The sequence below is a fragment of the Salvelinus alpinus genome, chromosome 23 (genome assembly GCF_045679555.1).
Source record: "Salvelinus alpinus chromosome 23, SLU_Salpinus.1, whole genome shotgun sequence".
Taxonomy (NCBI): Eukaryota; Metazoa; Chordata; class Actinopteri; order Salmoniformes; family Salmonidae; genus Salvelinus; species Salvelinus alpinus.
The window spans coordinates 16,814,541-16,836,066 of record NC_092108.1 but is presented as its reverse complement, the minus strand read 5'-3'; the positions used below and the strand labels follow the sequence as shown (position 1 = coordinate 16,836,066).

General features: G+C 42.1%; 1 protein-coding gene across 1 annotated transcript in view; it reads right to left on the bottom strand.

Annotated features, from left to right (window-relative positions):
- Positions 1 to 21,105, bottom strand: part of LOC139551398 (mitogen-activated protein kinase kinase kinase 20-like) — a 37,329-nt gene extending 16,224 nt beyond the window's left edge. Inside the window, exons 1-9 of the mRNA XM_071362877.1 lie at positions 20,693 to 21,105; positions 19,267 to 19,354; positions 18,231 to 18,332; positions 13,706 to 13,771; positions 13,467 to 13,495; positions 12,805 to 12,942; positions 12,221 to 12,307; positions 6,168 to 6,242; positions 5,333 to 5,439 (exon numbers count right to left, since the gene is read on the bottom strand). Coding sequence (XP_071218978.1) covers positions 5,333 to 5,439; positions 6,168 to 6,242; positions 12,221 to 12,307; positions 12,805 to 12,942; positions 13,467 to 13,495; positions 13,706 to 13,771; positions 18,231 to 18,332; positions 19,267 to 19,354; positions 20,693 to 20,851 — 851 coding nt within the window. The 5' untranslated portion in view covers positions 20,852 to 21,105. The remainder of the gene's footprint in view (positions 1 to 5,332; positions 5,440 to 6,167; positions 6,243 to 12,220; positions 12,308 to 12,804; positions 12,943 to 13,466; positions 13,496 to 13,705; positions 13,772 to 18,230; positions 18,333 to 19,266; positions 19,355 to 20,692) is intronic.
- Positions 21,106 to 21,526: the final 421 nt, after the last annotated feature.

Sequence of the window (21,526 nt, the reverse complement as noted above, 5' to 3'; positions counted from 1 at the left end):
AAGGTCGAAAGTCATGCGTCCTCCGAAGCACAACCCAACCAGCCGCACTGCTTCTTAACACAGCGCGCCTCCAACCCGGAAGCCAGCCGCACCAATGTGTCGGAGGAAACACCGTGCACCCGTCCCCCTCAGTTAGCGCGCACTGCGCCCGGCCCGCCACAGGAGTCGCTGGAGCGCGATGAGACAAGGATATCCCTACCGGCCAAACCCTCCCTAACCCGGACGACGCTAAGCCAATTGTGCGTCGCCCCACGGACCTCCCGGTCGCGGCCGGCTGCGACAGAGCCTGGGCGCGAACCCAGACTCTGGTGGCGCAGCATAGCACTGCGATGCAGTGCCCTAGACCACTGCGCCACCCGGGAGGCCCTGATTGGAGATGTTTGATATCTTTTTAGTGACAGGGGGCAGCATTCGGAAATTCGGATGAATAACGTGCCCAAAGTAAACTGCCTGTTACTCAGGCCCAGAAGCTAGGATATGCATATACTTGGTAGCATTGGATCTAAAGCACTCTGAAGCTTCTAAAATTGTTAACTTGTTTGGGATAGGGTGCAGCATTTTCACGTTTGGATGAAAAGCGTGCCCAAAGTAAACTGCCTGCTACTCAGGCCCAGATGCTAGGATATGCATATTATTAGTATATTTGGATAGAAAACACTCTGAAGTTTCTAAAACTGTTTGAATGATGTCTGTGAGTATAACAGAACTCATATGGCACGCGAAAACTTGAGAAAAAATCCAACCAGGAAGTGGGAAATCTGAGGTTTGTAGTTTTTCAACTCTTTGCCTTTTGAATATACAGTGTCTATGGGGTCATATTGCACTTCCTATGGCTTCCACTAGATGTCCACAGTCTTTAGAACCTTGTTTGATGCTTCTACTGTGAAGTGGGGGCGAATGAGAGGGGATTGAGTAAGGTCTCTCCCAGAGTGCCATGAGCTGACCATGCGCGTTCACGTGAGAGTTAGCTTGAGTTCCATTGCATTTCTGAAGATAAAGGAATTCTCCGGTTGGAACATTATTGAAGATTTATGATAAAAAACATCCTAAAGATTGATTCTATACTTCGTTTGACATGTTTCTACGAACTGTAATATAACTTTTTTGACTTTGTCTGAACTAAGCGATCGCGCATTGAGCATTTGGATTACTGGGTTAAACGCGCAAACAAAAAGGAGGTATTTGGACATAAATTATGGACGTTATCGAACAAATCAAACATTTATTGTGGAACTGGGAATCTTGGGAGTGCATTCTGATGAAGATCATCAAAGGTAAGTGAATATTTATAATGCTATTTCTGACTTCTGTTGACTCCGCAACATGGCGGGTATATGTTTGGCTTGTTTCTGTCTCAGAGCGCCGTACTCAGATTATTGCATGGTTTGCTTTTTCCGTAAAGCTTTTTTGAAATCTGACAAAGTGGTTGCATTAAGGAGAGGTATATCTATAATTCTGTGCATAATACTTGTATCTTTTATCAAAGTTTATTTTGAGTATTTCTGTAAATTGATGTGGCTCTGTGCAAATTCACGCGATGTTTTGAAGGCAAAGCCAAATGTAAACTGATGTTTTGGATATAAATATGAACTTGATCGAACAAAACATACATGTATTGTGTAACATTGTCCCGGGAGTGTCATCTGATGAAGATCATCAAAGGTTAGTGATTCATTTTATCTCTATTTCTGCTTTTTGTGACTCCTCTCTTTGGTTGGAAAATGGCTGTATGCTTTCTGTGACTAGTTGCTGACCTAACATAATGATATGTTCTGCTTTCGCCGAAAAGCCTTTTTGAAATCGAACACTATGGTTGGATTAACGATAAGTTTCTTTAAAATGGTGTCTAATACTTGTATGTTTGAGAAATTTGAATTATGAGATTTCTGTTGATTGAATTTGGCGCCCTGCAATTTCATTGGCTGTTGGCGAGAACTAGCGGAACCCCGTTCCCAGACCATTAAAATTATGTCTGTGAGAATAACAGAACTGATATGGCAGGCAAAACCCGAGGTAAATCCATCCAGGAAGTGGGATTTTTTTGATGTGAGTGGTTTTCTATTGAATGCCTATTGACTATGTAATTGGTTAGGGACCAGATTGTAGTTCCTATGGCTTCCACTAGATGTCAACATTCTTTAGACATGGTTTTAGGCTTGTTTTCTGAAAAAACGACGCTATTATACGCTATTGTCCGGTTGAAATATTATAGATTTTTTAGATAATTGACACCTGAGGATTAGTGATAAACATTGTTTGACATGTTTCAACGAACTTTACCGGTCCTATTAGGATGTATTCGTCTGCATGTTTTGACCGCCTTTGAGCCAGTGGATTACTGAACAAAATGCGCCAACAAAACAAAGTTTTGGGGATAGAAAGAAGGACTTTATCGAACAAAACAACCATTTATTGTTTTCCTGGGACCCTTGTGATTGCAACCAGATGAAGATCTTCAAAGGTAAGTGATTTATTTTATTGCTATTTCTGACTTTCGGGACTCCTCTGCTTGGTTGGAAAATGTTTGTATGCTTTTGAGTGCGGGGCGCTGTCCTCAGATAATTGCATGTTATGCTTTCGCCGTAAAGCCTTTTTGAAATCTGACAAAGCGGCTGGATTAACAAGAAGTTCATCTTTTAACCGATGTATAAGACTTGTATTTTCATTAATGTTTATTATTACTATTTCTGTAATTTGAATTTGGAGCTCTGCAATTTCACAGGATGTTGTCGAGGTGGGTCGCTAGCGGCAAGCCTGCGCCAAACAGGATATGAGTCTGGAAGGAGAGTTTACAGTCTAGCCAGACACATAGGTATTTGTAGTTGTCCACATATTATAGGTCAGAACTGTCCAGAGTAGTGATGCTAGTCAGGCGGGCGGGTGCGGGCAGCGAACGGTTGAAAAGCATGCATTTGGTTTTATTAGCATTTAAGAGCAGTTGGAGGCCACGGAAGGAGTGTTATATGACATTGACGCTCGTTTGGAGGTTGTTAACCTCTCTAGGGTATGTGGGACGGTAGCGTCCCACCTCGTCAACAGCCAGTGAAACTGCAGGGCGCCAAATTCAAAACAACAGAAATCCCATCATTTAAATTCCTCAAACATACAAGTATTTTACACCATTTTAAAGCTACACTTGTTGTAAATCCAGCCAAAGTGTCCGATTTCAAAAAGGTTTTACGACGAAAGCACATCAAACGATTATGTTAGGTATGAGCCAAGTCACAGAAAAAGACAGCCATTTTTCTAGCTAAAGAGAGCAGTAACAAAAAGCAGAAATAGAGATAAAATGAATCACTAACCTTTGATAATCTTCATCAGATGACACTCATAGGACTTCATGTTACAAAATAAATGTATTTTTTGTTCGGTAAAGTTCATATTTATATCCGAAAATCTGAGTTTAGGCAAGACGCACCTGTATCACTTGGCAAAAAGCCTGAGAAAATGCAGAGCACCAAATTAAAATTAATTACTATGAAAATTACTATAAAATCAAACTTTCATTAAACCACACATGAAAGATACCAAATTAAAACTAGACTGGTTGTGAATCCAGCCAACATGTCAGAATTCAAATAGGCTTTTCAGCGAAAGCATGCGATGCTATTATCTGAGCATAGCACCATAGTAAACAAAAGAGAGAAAACATTTCAACCCTGCAGGCACGACACAAAACGCAGAAATAAAAATATAATTCATGCCTTACCTTTGACGAGCTTTGACGAGCTTCTGTTGTTGGCAATATCCAGAATCCAATATGTCCCATAAACATCACAAATGTTCCTTTTGTTCCATTAATTCCGTCGATATTTATCCAAAATGTCCATTTATTTGGCGCGTTTGATCCAGAAAAACACCGGTTCCAACTTGCTCAAACGTGACGACAAAATATCTCAAAGGTTACCTGTAAACTTTGCCAAAAAATGTCAAACTACTTTTGTAATACAACTTTAGGTGTTTTTTAACGTTAATAATCAATAAAATTGAAGACGGGATGATATGTGTTCAATACAGGATTAAAACGAAATGTTGCATGCCTTCTGTTTGATTGAAGCGCATGTCCAGGACACCTGGAGTGCCTCGACTTTAAGATGTCCGTATTTCTTCATTACACAAAGGAATAACCTCAACCTATTTCTCAGGACTGTTGACATCTAGTGGAAGCCGTAGGAACTGCAAGCAATTCGCTTAGAAATCTGGTTTCCCAATGAAAACACATTGAAAAGACAGTTTCCTCAACAACAAAAAAATCTGAATGGTTTGTCCTCGGGGTTTCGCCTGCTAAATAAGTTCTGTTATACTCACAGACATGATTCAAACAGTTTTAGAAACTTCAGAGTGTTTTCTATCCAAATCTACTAATAATATGCATATCTTATATCCTGGGGATGAGTAACTGGCAGTTGAATTTGGGTATGCTTTTCATCCAAACATGAAAATGCTGCCCCCTACCCTAGAGAAGTTCACACAGTGTCCAAAGAAGGGTCAGATGTATACAGAATGGTGTCGTGTGCGTAGAGGTGGATCAGGGAATCACCAACAGCAAGAGCGACATCGTTGATATATACAGAGAAAAGAGTCGGCCCGAGAATTGAACCCTGTGGTACCCCCATAGAGACTGCCAGAGGTCCGGACAACAGGCCCTACGATTTGACACACTGAACTCTGTCTGCGAAGTATTTGGTGAACCAGGCGAGGCAGTCATTTGAGAAACCAAGGCTATTGAGTCTGCCGATAAGAATACGGTGATTGACAGAGTCGAAAGCCTTGGCCAGGTCGATGAAGACGGCTGCACAGTACTGTCTTTTATCGATGGCGGTTATGATATCGTTTAGAACCTTGAGCGTGGCTGAGGTGCACTCACGACCAGCTCGGAAACCGGATTGCACAGCCGAGAAGGTACGGTGGGATTCGAAATGGTCAATGATCTGTTTATTAACTTGGCTTTCGAAGACTTTAGAAAGGCAGGGCAGGATGGAAATAGGTCTTTAACAGTTTGGGTCTAGAGTGTCACCCCCTTTGAAGAGGGGGATGACCGCGGCAGCTTTCCAATCTTTAGGGATCTCAGACGATACGAAAGAGGTTGAACATACTGGTAATAGGGGTTGCAACAATGGCGGCGGATAATTTTAGAAAGAGAGGGTCCAGATTGTCTAGCCCAGCTGATTTGTACGGGTCCAGATTTTGCAGCTCTTTCAGAACATCTGCCATCTGGATTTGGGTGAAGGAGAAGCTGGGGAGGCTCGGGCAAGTAGTAGAGTTTAAACAATCCATACTGTGCTTACTGTACCACCTGTATTACATACACACATGCACGCACACTGCGTACCTCCACTGGTCCTTGTTGTGTAGGAATGAGTTACACTGGTCTGGTAGTCTGCTGTCATTAGACATGGTCTCCAGAGTCCCCAACACCTGCTTAAACACCGGACGCTCCTAGAAAAAAAAAACACACACACAATATCAAGTCAACACTGCAACTGCAGCTTTTTAGATTTTTCAGCTAAGCCTAAAAAAATCTAGTGTGCACATTAAGAAAATACTATAGTGTACTGTGGTAGGAATACTATAGTATTTATTCATTGTCGTGTTTTTGCAGACTTTACTGTAATATTTACTGTAGTGTTTTTGCAGACTTTGCTGTAGTATTTACTGTAGTGTTTACTATAATATTTACTGCAGTGTTTACTGTAATATATACTGTAGTGTTTACTGTAATATATACTGTAGTGTTTACTGTAATATATACTGTAGCGTTTACTGTAATATTTACTGTAGTGTTTTTGCAGACTTTACTGTAGTATTTACTGTAGTGTTTACTGTAGTGTTTACTGTAATATATACTGTAGTGTTTACTGTAATATTTACTGTAGTGTTTTTGCAGACTTTACTGTAGTATTTACTGTAGTATTTACTGTAGTGTTTACTGTAGTGTTTTGGGGGACAGTACTGTAGTATTTACGCACATTAGGACTGTATCAATAGTTCACGCTTCTGTAACAGTTCATAGTATGCCAGACTTCAGAGCCCAGGTTACTAAGTTCAGTACCAGCTGCTGCGTTGTCCAACTCTGGCCCTGGAGAATTATAAGGGTGCGCAGGATTTTGAGTATCCAGGGCCAGATATGGCAATCAGAGTGGTAGCCCTGACCTTTGCCCTCTCACCTTTGGTTCAGCCTGCCAGCATCTCTTCATCAGGTCAGCGAAGCTAGGCGGACAACTGGTGGGGATGGTCAGCCTCTGTAACAGACACACAGGAACCATATACAGTGGCTTGCGAAAGTATTCACCCCCTTGTCATTTTTCCTATTTGTTTGCCTTACAACCTGGAATTAAAATTGACTTTTTGGGGGTTTGTATCATTTGATTTACACAACATGCCTACCACTTTCAAGATGCAAAATATTTTTTCTTGTGAAACAAACCAGAAATAAGACAAAAGAACAGAAAACTTGAACGTGCATAACTATTCACCATCCAAAGTCAATACTTTGTAGAGCCACCTTTTGCAGCAAATACAACTGCAAGTCCCTTGGGGTATGTCTCTATAAGCTTGGCACATCTAGCCACTGGGATTTTTGCCCATTCTTCAAGGCAAAACTGCTCCAGCTCCTTCAAGTTGGATGGGTTCCGCTGATTTTAAATCATACCACAGATTCTCAATTGGATTGAGGTCTGGGCTTTGACAAGGCCATTCCAAGACATTTAAATGTTTCCCCTTAAACCACTCAAGTGTTGCTATAGCAGTATGCTTAGGGCCATTGTCCTGCTGGAAGGTGAACCTCCGTCCCAGTCTCAAAACTCTGGAAGACTGAAACAGGTTTCCCTCAAAAATGTCCCTGTATTCAGCGCCATCCATCCTTGCATCTATTCTGACCAGTTTTCCAGTACCAGTGCCGATAAAAAACATCCCCACAGCATGATGCTGCCACCACCATGCTTCACTGGTAGCATGTTGTTCTTGGGGTGATGAGAGGTGTTGGGTTTGCACCAGACATAGCATTTTCCTTGATGGCCAAAAAGCTACATTTTGTCTCATCTGACCAGAGTACCTTCTTCCATATCTTTGGGGAGTCTCCCATATGCCATCTGGCGAACACCAAACTTAACTTGCTTATTTTTTTCTTTAACTTCTTGATGCTAGGGGCCAGAATGTTTTATTTTTTTTAAATAACGTTCCCAAGGTAAACGGACTATTTCTCAGGCCCAGATCGTAGAATATGCATATAATTTACAGATTAGGATAGAAAACACTCCAACGTTTCCAAAACTGTCAAAATATTGTCTGTGAGTATAACAAAACTGATTCTGCAGGCGAAAACCTGAGGAAATCCAACCCGGAAGTGCTTTTTTAAATTTTTTATTCTGTTGCCTTCCCCTCTTCCATTTAAAGGCGTATCAACCAGATTCCTTCTCCAATGGCTTCCTCAGGCTGTGACCAGGCTTTAGACATAGTTTCAGGCTTTTATTTTGAAAAATGAGCGAGATTTTTCAAAACGAGTCAGGTGTCCTTTGATTAGTTCCTGCGCGCGAGAGGGGTAGCTCGACATTTACTTTCTCTCTTTTATTGAATAGGTTACCGTCCGGTATGTTAAAAACAACCTGAGGATTGATAATAAAAAACGTTTGACATGTTTCTACGAACATTACGGATACTTTTTGGAATTTTCTTCTGCCTTTCAGGACCGGAACGAGCATGTCGTTTTCTGACCATAACGTGCAACCCAAATGGCGTTTTTTTGTTATAAAACTAATATTTATCGAACAAAAATAACATTTATTGTGTAACTGGGAGTCTCGTGAGTGCAAACATCCGAAGATTATCAAAGGTAAGCGATTCATTTTATTGCTTTTCTGACTTTCGTGACCAAGCTAATATAAGGCTAACTGTTCTAGCATTGACTGATACACTCACAAACACTTGGATTGCTTTCGCTGTAAAGCATATTTAAAAAATCTGACACGATAGGTGGATTAACAACAAGCTAAGCTGTGTTTTGGTATATTTCACTTGTGATTCCATGATTATAAATATTTTTAGGATTATTTTTGAATTAGGTGCTCTGCAATTCAGTGGTTGTTTAGGAAAATGATCCCGGTAACGGGATCCGTAGCGTCAAGAAGATTTATTAAGCAATGGCTTTTTTCTGGCCACTCTTCCGTAAAGCACAGCTCTGTGGAGTATATGGCTTAAAGTGGTCCTATGGACAGATACGCCAATCTTCGCTGTGGAGCTTTGCAATTCCTTCAGGGTTATCTTTGGTCTCTTTGTTGCCTCCCTGATTAATGCCTGGTCTGTGAGTTTTGGTGGGTGGCCCTTTCTTGGCAGGTTGTGGTGCCATATTCTTTCCATTTTTGAATAATGGATTTAATGGTGCTCCGTGGGATGTTCAAAGTTACGGATATTTTTTATAGCCCAATCCTGATCTGTACTTCTCCACAACTTTGTCCCTGACCTGTTTGGAGAGCGCCTTGGTCTTCATGGTGCTGCTTGCTGGGTGGTGCCCCTTGCTCAATGGTGTTGCAGACTCTGGTGCCTTTCAGAACAGGTGTATATATACTGAGATCATGTGACACTTAGATTGCACACAGGTGGACTTTATTTAACTAATTATGTGACTTCTGAAGGTAATTGGTTGCACCAGATCTTATTTAGGGGCTTCATATCAAAGGGGGTGAATACCTATGCATGCACCACTTTTCCCTTTTTTAGAATTTTTTGAAACAAGTTCTTTTTTTAATTTCACTTCACCAATTTTGACTATTTTGTGTATGTCCATTACATGAAATCCAAATAAAAATCTATTAAAATTACAGGTTGTAATGCAACAAAATAGGAAAAAAGCCAAGGGGAATGAATACTTTGCAAGGCACTGTACACTCATATGAACACATCTACATTATGAAGTAGGAAACCAAGGCAATGTTACAATTAAAGAAAACTCAATGCTCAGGCTCAAGTACAAAGCAACAACAGGCAATAGGATACATCCACTGTAAGGGGCAAGGGGATCATTTGGAAACAGTTTTCTCTGGAGGGATTTAAACTGAAATAAATACATCTCTTTCTCTCACCACTATTGGACCCCATCCAAGAGCATACTGGGATACTCAGCAATTATGTTCTCAGATCTCTATACAGTGCAGCACACTATTACTGGAATATACACACAGTTTAAACCCCCTTTCACACACACACACACACGCATATAACCCCCTACACCAGAGTTTCCCAAACTCGGTTCTCGGGACCCCAAGGGGTGCACGTTTTGGTTTTTGCCCTAACACTACACAGCTGATTCAAATTATCAAAGCTTGATGATTAGTTGATTATCTGTATCAGCTGGGGTCCGATGGACCGAGTTTGGGAAACTCTGGTGTAGGGGGCTATATGCGTGTGTGTGTGTGTGTGTGTGTGTGTGTGTGTGTGTGTGTGTGTGTGTGTGTGTGTGTGTGTGTGTGTGTGTGTGTGTGTGTGTGTGTGTGTGTGTGTGTGTGTGTGTGTGGGTGGGTGGGTGGGTGGGTGGGTGGGTGTGTGTGTGGGTGGGTGGGTGGAAGGGGGTTTAAACTGAGGCCAGTACAGTGCCACTGTCACGGCACGCTACCAAAGCCTGTGGGCTCTCCTTCACCGTGGCTAACGTGAGTAAAACATTTAAACGTGTTAACCCTCGCAAGGCTGGCAGCCCAGACGGCATCCTTAGCCGCGTCCTCAGAGCATGTGCAGACCGGCTGGCTGGTGTGTTCACGGACATATTCAATCTCTCCCTATCCTAGTCTGCTGTACCCACATGCTTCAAGATGGCCACCATTGTTCCAGTTCCCAAGAAAGCTAAGATAACTGAGCTAAACGACTATCACCCCGTAGCACTCACTTCTGTCATCATGAAGTGATTTGAGACACTAGTCAAAAATCATATCACCTCTACCTGATACCCTAGACCCACTCCAATTAGCTTACCGCTCCAATAGGTCCACAGACGATGCAATCGCCATCACATTGCACACTGCCCTAACCCACCTGGACAAGAGGAATATCTATGTAAGAATGCTGTTCATTAACTACAGCTCAACATTTTACACCAAAGTACCCTCCAAACTCGTCATTAAGCTGGAGGCCCTGGGTCTCAAACCCGCCCTGTGCAACTGAGTCCTGGACTTTCTGACGGCCGCCCCCAGGTGGTTAGGGTAGGAAACAACATCTCCACCCCGCAGATTCTCAACACTGGGGCCCCACAAAGGTGCATTCTCAGCCCTCTCCTGTACTCCCTGTTCACCCATGACTGCATGGCCATGCACGCCTCCAACTCAATCATCAAGTTTGCAGACGACACTACAGTGATAAGCTTGATTACAAACAACGACCGGACAGCCTACATGGAGGAGGTGAGGGCCCAAGGAGTGTTGTGTCAGGAAAATAACCTCACACTCAATGTCAACAAAACAAAGGAGGTGATCGTGTACTTCAGGAAACAGCAGAGGGAGCAGCCCCCCATCCACATCGACGGGACAGTAGTGGAGAAGGTGGAAAGTTTTAAGTTCCTCGGCCTACACATCACGGACAAACTGAAATGGTCCACCCACACAGATAGCGTGGTGAAGAAAGCGCAACACCACCTCTTCAACCTCAGGAGGCTGAAGAAATTTGGCTTGTCACCTAAAACACTCACAAACTTTACAGATGCACAATCGAGAGCATCCTGTCGGGCTGTATCACCGCCTGGTACAGCAACTGCTGAGCCCAGAAGCGCAAGGCTCTCCAGAGGGTGGTTCGGTCTGCACAACACATCACCGGGGGCAAACTACCTGCCCTCCAGGACACCTACACCACCCGATGTCACAGGAAGGCCAAAAAGATCATCAAGGACAAGAACCACCCGAGCCACTGCCTGTTCACCCCGCTATCATCCAGAGGGAGAGGTCAGTACAGGTGCATCAAAGCTGGGACCGAGAGACTGAAAAACAGCTTCTATTTCAAGGCCATCAGACTGTTAAACAGCCATCACTAACATAGAGTGGCTGCTGCCAACATACAGACTCAAATCTCTTGCCACTTTAATACATTTAATAAATGGATTTAATAAAGGTATCACTAGTCACTTAAATAACGGCACTTTAATAATGTCTACATATCCTACATTACTCTTCTCATATGTCTATACTGTTTTCTATACCATCTACTGCATCTTGCCTATGCCGCACGGCCATCGCTCATCCATATATTTATATGTACATATTCTTATTCATCCCTTTACACTTGTGTGTACAAGGTAGTCGTTGTGAAATTGTTAGATTACTTGTTAGATATTAGTGCACTGTTGGAACTAGAAGCACAAGCATTTCGCTTCACTCGCATTAACATCTGCTAACCATGTGTATGTGACCAATAACATCTGCTAACCATGTGTGTGTGACCAATAACATCTGCTAACCATGTGTGTGTGACCAATAACATCTGCTAACCATGTGTGTGTGACCAATAACATGTGATTTGATTTGAAACATGTGTATGTTCCAGTAATAGTGTGCTGCACTGTATAGAGATCTGAGAACATCATTCCTGAGTATCCCTGTATGCTCTTGGATGGGGTCCAATACACACAGTATAAACCCCCCTACACACACACACAGTATAAACCCCCCTACACACACACACACAGTATAAACCCCCCTACAGCACATGGTCAAGCTCCATAGCAGAGTATACATGCCTTACAAGAGCAGAGAGCTGAGGTCAGCTGTAGAAATAATCCTTTCCCTCCTCACAGCGGAAAGCATGAGAGCATCACATTGTTACTCCGGCTCTGTGTGTCTAACTTGTTCAGTGTGTGCATGTGTTTTATGCAGTGGTTAAATTACGTAAGTAAAAATAAATGATGTCTGAGTGTTGGAGTGTGCCCCTGGCTATCCGTAAATGAAAAAAAAACAAGAAAATGATGCCGTCTGGTTAGCTTAATATAGGAAATTTGAAATTATTTATACTTTTTCTTTCAATACTCATTCATATTTTAGCAATTACATTTACTGGGTGACTTTCACTTTTACTTGAGTCATTTTCTAGGTATGTTTACTTTTACTCAACTATGACAATTGGGTCCTTTTTCCACCAATGGTTTAATGTTTGATTCTGTGTATGACTGTCTTGTATTTGTAAGTGAATCTGAGCCACTTGAAGCTCTTAACTAATCGTAAAATAGAAAAATGTGTCTTTGTGTGTGTACCTCTTGTTTCTCCACCACCAGCCAAGCCACCTGCAGCCCCTCGAAGCCTTTAAAGGGAACCTCTCGTGTCAGCATTTCCCATAGCACCTGGTAACACACACACACACGAGCGCGTACACACACAAGTACACACACACACACACACACACACAAGAGCACACACACAAATACAAGAGCGCACACACACATACACACACACACACGAGAGCACACAAACACACGAGCGCACACAGACACAAGATGATATGCCAGATGTTTTTAAAGGGAACCTCTCGTGTCAGCATTTCCCATAGCACCTGGTAACACACACACACACGAGCGCGTACACACACAAGTACACACACACACACGAGCACACACACACACAAATACAAGAGCGCACACACACACACACACACACAAGCGCACACACACACACACACAAATACAAGAGCGCACACACACATACACACACACACACGAGAGCACACACACACACACGAGCGCACAAAGACACAAGATGATATGCCAGATGTTTTTGCAGTGAAGATGTTGCTGAAAGACCACTTGAGGTAGAACATATCCTCCCACACAGACACACTCACCACTCCGTAGGAGTATGTATCACAGGTCTCTGATACAGGTAGGCTCTGTATGACTTCTGGGGCCATCCAGGGGAAGGTGCCCACCACTGTCATGTGGGTGGTGTGGGACTGGAACTTAGACGCTCCAAAATCACAGATCTGCCAACAGACCAGAGAGAGAGAGAGAGAGAGCATTGGGACACTAAGCTACAACATTCTTTTTTTAATTTTACTTTTATTTAACCAGGTAGGCTAGTTGAAAACAAGTTCTCATTTACAACTGCGACCTGGCCAAGATAAAGCAAAGCAGTGTGACACAAACAACAACACATGGACATGAGTTACACATGGAATAAACAAACATACAGTCAATAATACAATAGAGAAAGTCTATATACAGTGTGTGCAAATGAGGTAGGATAAGGGAGGTGAGGCAATAAATAGGCTATAGTGGCGAAATGATTACAGTATGGCAAATTAAACACTGAGGTGATAGATGTGCTGAAGATGAGTGTGCAAGTAGCGGTACTGGGGTGCAAAGGAGCAAAATAAATAAAATAAATAACAATATGGTGATGAGGTAGTTGGATGGGATATTTACCGATTGGCTATGTACAGGTGAAGTAATAAAGGATGTATAAGTGAAAACACACAATAATTGTTAGACACCCTACTTTATGTACCTTGAGCACTTTGTCTGCTGTCAGTACCACTGTAGTAGGAACAGAGATAAAGGTCAGTCAGTCCACAAGAGGAGCATCCACTTCTAATCATTATGGCATTCCTCACTGTCAAACTATGATTCATTCATCATGATTGGTTTACAATGGAACGTTTTTCTGTAGCAGTAGCAGTGAGGGAAATGTTGGGTTTCATGGTGGGTAGATACGTTTGGTTGCAGATTGTGTGTGCAGTTGGTTACCGTTTCGTGACTTGAGGTCTCTGTGAATGACTTTGACTGGGGCTTCTGAATGAAGATAGTGCATTCCTATTGGACAGAAACATTAAACATCCTGAGCCACGGACCAATGCCTAACCAACAAAATGTAAACAACTCTGCTAAACAAACAAGTCACTGATCCTCACACCAGAGAAGAATGTGCTCCTGTTGCACTCAGCCAGCTAACTTTGATAAATAACCAGAAATAACTGTTAACTTTCTGATTCATTAAGAAAGCTAAACATACACGCTGAGTGTACAAAACATTAGGAACACCTTCCTAATATTGAGTTGCACCCCCTTTTGCACTCAGAACAGCCTCAATTCGTCAGGGCAGGGACTCTACAATGTGTCGATAGCGTTCCACAGGGATGCTGGCCCATGTTGACTCCAATGCTTCCCACAGTTGTGTGAAGTGGGCTGGATGTTCTTTGGGTGGTGGACCATTCTTGATACACAAGGAAACTGTTTAGTGTGAAAAACCAGCGTTGCAGTTCTTGACTTAAAAAAAACATTAATGGATCGGCGTCCCATCAACAGGACAGTTGTAAATCATTCAGCATGTTATGTCAAGATAGCAGATTTTAGAGTAACAACAAATGTCGGAACATAGAGGTGTCATACATCGGCTGAAAGCTTAAGTTCTTGTTAATATAACTCCACTGTCCAATTTACAGTAGCTAATACTGCGAAGAAATGCCATGCTATTGTTTGAGGAGAGCTCCTAACAAAACAGTTTTTTTCACCACGATAAATTTGATAAATTCACCTCTGAAGGTGAAATGTGTACTTACATTCTGGAATCTTGCTCTGATTTATCATCCAAACCATCCCAGAGATAACATGAAGTGTCATTTTGTTAGATAAAATCCGTTTTCATATCGTAAAAAGGTCCATATAGCATGCACGATCGATGTTGTATTTCCACTGTTCAATTTGCAAAGAAAGGAATCTGTGGAAATCTCACCTTAAACGTTGTTTCAACGAGTCAAATCATGTTCATATTTATTCCTCAGAGATCCTAGAAGGTAACAAGACTTCACTATTTCATTAGGGGTGTAGTATATCCTATAGGACACCATATTTTGTCAGAGAGCAATGCCTTCATGGCACGCCGATGACGCGGGCGGCCATCACTTGAACGACTATCTTTGTCAAATAAGCACCAATCGGGGTCAAACAAAGCTAGCTAGATAGCCAATGAGCTGGGCTTTACGGTAGTATCCGGAAACAATGTATATGTCGTAAATGTAGCTTTTCATCTTGTACGACAGCATGCCTTTTCATTTTGGACAAAAATTGTAAGGATATTCAGAGTTATGAAGTTATGAAAACTTCTTGTTTTGCAAATGTTATACTTATAATATGGCTACTAATACTTGGAAAGCTAAATCAAAATCCAAGTATACAGATTTGACGATATTCTTGCAGAAAAATGGAATATGAATGCGAATGTCACCTTCACGATTTGCTCAAATGTACCTGGGGACTTCATACTAAAAGTCTTGAGGATCAGTCATACTCCAAGTTATCCATCTGAAACTTTGCATATACACTGCTGCCATCTTGTGGACAGTATTAGAATTACAACCAGAGTGATGGCTATAACAGTGACCTTTCTCTTCCATTTCAAAGATGGTGGTAAAAAAACACAGGTTGGTTTTCTTTTCTTCTACCAGATCTATTGTGTTATATTCTCCTACATTCAATTCACATTTCCACAAACTTCAAAGTGTTTCCTTTCAAATGGTAACAAGAATATGCATATCTCTGTGTTGTTGTCTGTTCACACTGCTATGCTTTATCTTGGCCAGGTCGCAGTTGTAAATGTGAAATTGTTCTCAACTAGTCTACCTGGTTAAATAGAGGTGAAATAAAAAATAAATAAAAATATCCTTGCTTCAGGGCCTGAGCTACAGGCAGTTAGATTTGGGTATGTCATTTAGGCGAAAATTGAAAAAAAGGGGGCTATCCCTATTAACCTCTAATTCCTCCCAAATCCGTATCCGGGAGCACCCCCCACAGTAAAAAAGCTGACTAGCATAGCCTAGCATAGCGTCACAAGTAAATACTAGCATCTAAATATCATTAAATCACAAGTCCAAGACACCAGATGAAAGATACACATCTTGTGAATCCAGCCATCATTTCTGATTTTTAAAATGTTTTACAGGGAAGACACAATATGTAAATCTATTAGCTAACCACGTTAGCAAAAGACACCACTTTTTTTACTCCACCAGTTTTTTACTCCATCAGTAGCTATCACAAATTCGACCAAATAAAGATATATATAGCCACTAACCAAGAAACAACTTCATAAGATGACAGTCTGATAACATATTTATTGTATAGCATATGTTTTTTCAGAAAAATGTGCATATTTCAGGTATAAATCACAGTTCTACATTGCAGCTGCAATCTGAAATAGTCTCCCGAAGCTGCCAGAATAATTACAGAGACCAACGTCAAATACCTAATTACTCATCTTAAAACATTTCTGAAAAATACACAGCGTACAGCAAATGAAAGCCCAACATCTTGTGAATCCAGCCAATATGTCAGATTTTTTAAGTGTTTTACAGCGAAAACACAATATAGCATTATATTAGCTTAGCACAATAGCCAGAAACACAAGCAATTTACCAGCAGCACAGGTTAGCGATCGTAACAATACAGCAAAATATATATAATTTTGGACTAACCTTGATATACTTCATCAGATGACAGTCCTGTAACATCATATTACACAATGCATATAGGTTTTGTTCGAAAATGTGCATATTTAGCAGCACAAATCGTGGTTATACAATGTGATCAGTGGCAACAGGTCATGCATTCTGGCCGGCGCCATCTTGGAAAGGCACCTAATCTAATCAATAAATAATCGTAAACTTGACAAAAAAATACAGGTTGGACAGCAAATGAAAGATGCATTAGTTATTAATGCAACCGCTGAGTTAGATTTTTAAAATTAACGTTACTAGACATACAGTGTGCGTTACAGCCAGACTAGTGCCGCAATAATGGCGGACAAATCCGTTTACATTTTTCCACATAAATACGGAATAACATCATAAATAGCTCTTACTTTTGGACGAGCTTCCATCAGAATCTTGGGCAAGTGGTCCTTTGTCCAAAAGAATCGTTGCTTGGTTGTAAAACGTCGTCTTCAACTTCGGAATTAGCAGCTAACAATAGCTATGTGGCCACAACATGCCCAAATCCCCAAAACGCAATACTAAGGAAATTCCGAAAATAGCAATATACTCGCATAAACTGATATAACTCGGTTTAAAATAACTTCGTTATGATGTTTCTAACACCTATATCGAATTAAATTACAGACGGATATATCTAAGGTCGATAACTGAGCGTTTCAAAATGCCATCCTGAGGTCTTGCTTTGCGCAATGACGAACGTCGAAAAGAGAGCTCCCTTCGTTCCTTGGCCTTTTATAAGCTCTGAGAACTACGTAGAAACTCCATTCCACTTCTCATTGGTTACTGACATCCAGGGGAAGGCGGGTGCAGTTCATGTCGACCCATAGGATACATACAGAGCTTTAAACTGATCTGAGAACAGAGCCTCGTTTTCAGACCTTCGCAGTTCCTGTCATGAATTTCGCTGCAGAAAGAGTTCTGGTTCACCCACAGACATAATTCAAACGGTTTTAGAAACTAGAGATTGTTTTCTATCCAATAGTAATAATAATATGCATATTGTACGAGCAAGAATTGAGTACGAGGCAGTTTAATTTGGGAACGATAAATGTCCAAGTTGAAACAGCACCCCCTGTAGTGTCAAGAGGTTTTAAACCAGTGCGCCTAGCACCTACTACCATACCCCGTTCAAAGGCATCTAAATATTTTGTCTTGCCCATTCACACTCTGAATTGCACACATACACAATCCATTGTTTCAAGGCTTAACAATCATTCTTTAACCTGTCTGTCTCCTCCCCTTCATCTATACAGATTGAAGTGGATTTAACAAGTTACCCTAATAAGGGATCATAGCTTTCACCTGTATTCACCTGGTATATGTACTGGAAAGAGCAGTTCCTGATGTGTTGTAAGCTCAGTGTATAGGCTATGTGTTTTTGGTTGTTGAGTCAAATAGACCATGCAGGTTTCAAGCTTATCTTTCTAAAAAATTAAAAGATATTTCAGAATATACAGGCAAGCTAGCTGGCTAACTCATTGATCCCGCTTTGTAGTATACCCTTCAAGAAGACAGAACTCAACCAGACAGTTTATTTAGCTAAGGGTGCGCTACAGTCGAGACTTGGTGGAACTAGAATACTAAGCGTACTCTGGGACAGTGGTTCTCAAACCTCTCCAGACATTTCACAATTTTGTTGTAGCTCTGAACTAGCTATCCTGATTCACCTATTCAAGGGCTTGATGATTAGTTGAATCTGGTGTGCTAGCTCTGGAATATATCAAATCCATAGAACCACTGTTCTAGGAGCAGGGAAACGTGTTTAATTAAATGTCTGTCTTTACCTTTGGCTATCTCCATGGCCCAGGTCATGATCTGTTCCATGTCCATCTCCTTACTCTGCTCACTGGACAGGTACTCATACAGAGAACCTCCGCCTGCATACTCTGGAGAGGAAATACAATTATGTTTTTTTTTTAATATAATGTACACCTCTGTTCCAAAGTTTAGGCTCACTTAGAAATGTCCTTGTTTTTGAAAGAAAAGCTAATTTTTTGTCCATTTAAAATAACATAAAATTGATCAGAAATACAGTGTAGAACTTGGATTAGCTAACATAACGTACCATTGGAACACAGGAGTGATGGTTGCTGATAATGGGCCTCTGTGCGCCTATGTAGACATTCCATTAAAAATCAGCCGTTTCCAGCTACAATAGTCATTTACAACATTAACAATGTCTACACTGTATTTCTGATCAATTGTATGTTATTTTAATGGAGAAAACATTTAGCTTTTCTTTCAAAAACAAGAACATTTCCAAGTGACCCCAAACTTTTGAACGGTAGTGTATTTCTGCAACTCAAGACACTTTGTAAGAATTGTACAGTACAGTGGAGTGTAGAAAAAACACACAGACACAATCATATACATTCACACACACAGGCACACACACAGAGAGAACAGGGGTTGAGATCGTCCAACAGTCTTCCTACTGTCACTCACAACCTGAACTCATAACGACTTGAGAAACGCCAAACATAGCTTAGCACCTCAGGCTCACACACACACACACACACACACACTTGGTAGTGGGTTCTGTAAGTCATTATAATGGGCAGGGCTGTCACAGAGCTTATGTCCTGCCAGGAAATACAACACACACAGTCTGTGGCCTAAACATTGATCCTCAACCTGTTGTGGTTCCATATCCATTGGCGAGTGTATGAGGAAAATACACACACACACACACACACACACACACACACACACACACACACACACACACACACACACACACACACACACACACACACACACACACACACACACACACACACACACACACACACACACACACACACACACACACACACTGACCTGTGACGATTCCATAGTTGGGGGACTCCAGTACGGCTCCATAGAACTGAATGATGTTCTTATGACTGAGAATACTCAGAATCTCAGCCTAGGGGGGGGGGTAGGGGGGGGGGGGGGGGGTGGTAGGACGGAGACAGCATGAGTGTGTACTGTATGCATCACAGGAGGCTGCGGAGGGGATTATGGCTCATAATAATGACAGGACTGGAATGGTATCAAACACATGGAGCCCACGTGATGGATGTGTTCAATAACATTCCATTTATTCTGTTCCAGCCATTATTATGAGCATGTTTTCCCCAATAAGGTGCCACCAGCCGCCTGTGGTGTGCACAGTATAGGTGTACTGTATATGCAAAGGATATTGATCACTCTGATATAAGCGATCTGAGGGATGTACACAATGTTTTTCTGCTATGCATGTCTGTACCATATTAACTTTTTCACACTCTAAGGTTAGGGTCAGAGCACCTAGCAACACAACGTCAACATGGCAAACATGCTATCAATCAACTCACGAACAGGCCATATCTACTATAGAACACAGACATTTTGTATCAACCTTTTACTAGATAGAGTCATTGAAAAAGCTACTATAATACAATCCCACTGTTTTCAAACCAAACATCAAGGCTACAGCTCCACAAAGACGAATTAATGTGTATGCATGTGTCTGTTTGCGGGCACGTGCATGTGTGCATGCATGGATGTGTGTGTGAGTGAGTGTGTGCATGTGCGTGTGTTTAGAAGTGCCCCGGCCCCTGCCAGTACATGTCTCAACAGTTATTCACCCATCAAGGGAGAAAGTCAGGCAGTGTAATGACAGTGTCACAGCCAGGCTAGGTCACCATAACCCATGGTTTTCTGCTGGGTCGGGAACTCTGGGTCGGGAATTGTGGCAGGAAATAGTGTTTTGTTCATTGTGTGGGCCACATAGTTTGTTTGGGAATCACTGAACAGCAGTATCACACCAGAGAAACACATAGCCCATACAATATCTCACAGAATAAGAGGAAGAGAAGAAGAAGCCTATGTTATTAACAAATGCTGTACTCCACAATGATAGGAAGAGGAGAGGTACAGGTAACAGCAGAGGGAACAGCAGAGGGAACAGCAGAGGGAACAGGAGAGGGAACAGGAGAGGGAACAGGAGAGGGAACAGCAGAGGGAACAGGAGAAGGAACAGCAGAGGGAACAGCAGAGGGAACAGGAGAGGGAGCAGCAGAGGGAACAGGAGAGGGAACAGGAGAGGGAACAGGAGAGGGAACAGCAGAGGGAACAGGAGAGGGAACAGCAGAGGGAACAGGAGAGAGAACAGCAGAGGGAACATGAGAGGGAACATGAGAGGGAACATGAGAGGGAATATGAGAGGGAAAAGGAGAGGGAACAGGAGAGGGAACAGGAGAGGGAAGTGTGTCTCTCCTACCTCAGTCTCAATCTTGAGTAGTTTCTTCACAGCGACCTCTTTATCCTGAGATATCCAGTGTGCTCGGTACACAGTCCCAAAGCTGCCCCCTCCACAGTTCTCATAAAACCGCAGGTCCTCATGTTTAATCTGGACAAACGAGGCACCCAGAGACGACATGGTTGACAGACACTCGACGACAGCCGCTCTGAGTAAACAGAGCAATCTGAGAGGGGAGGGAACAGAGAGAGAGAGGGAACAGAAAGAGAGAGGGAAAGGGTCTGAGAGAGGGAGAGAAAGTTTAATCACACACACCTGATAGCAGAATGGACTGAAAGAGCGAGAGAGAGAGCAGACAGAGGGAGAGCAGACAGAGAGAGAAAGAGAACAGACACACAGAGAGAAAAGACACAGAGATAGAGACAGAGAGCGCAGACAGACAGAGAGAGAGAGAGAGAGAGAGAGAGAGAGAGAGAGAGAGAGAGAGAGAGAGAGAGAGAGAGAGAGAGAGAGAGAGAGAGAGAGAGAGAGAGAGAGAGAGAGAGAGAGAGAGAGAGAGAGAGAGAGAGAGAGAGAGAGAGAGGAACCCCTAGACAACATCCGCTGAAATGGCAGAGCGCGAAATTCTAAAATATTTTTGGGAAATATTTAACTTTCAGACAAGAGCAATACACCAAATTAAAGCTTAGCTTCGTGTTATCTAGCCACCTTGTCCGATTTCAAAAAGGCTTTACAGCGAAAGCACACCATTCGATTATGTTAGGTCAGCGCCTAGTCACAGAAAAACATACAGCCATTTTCCAGCCAAAGAGAGGAGTCACAAAAGGCAGAAATAGAGATAAAATGAATCACTAA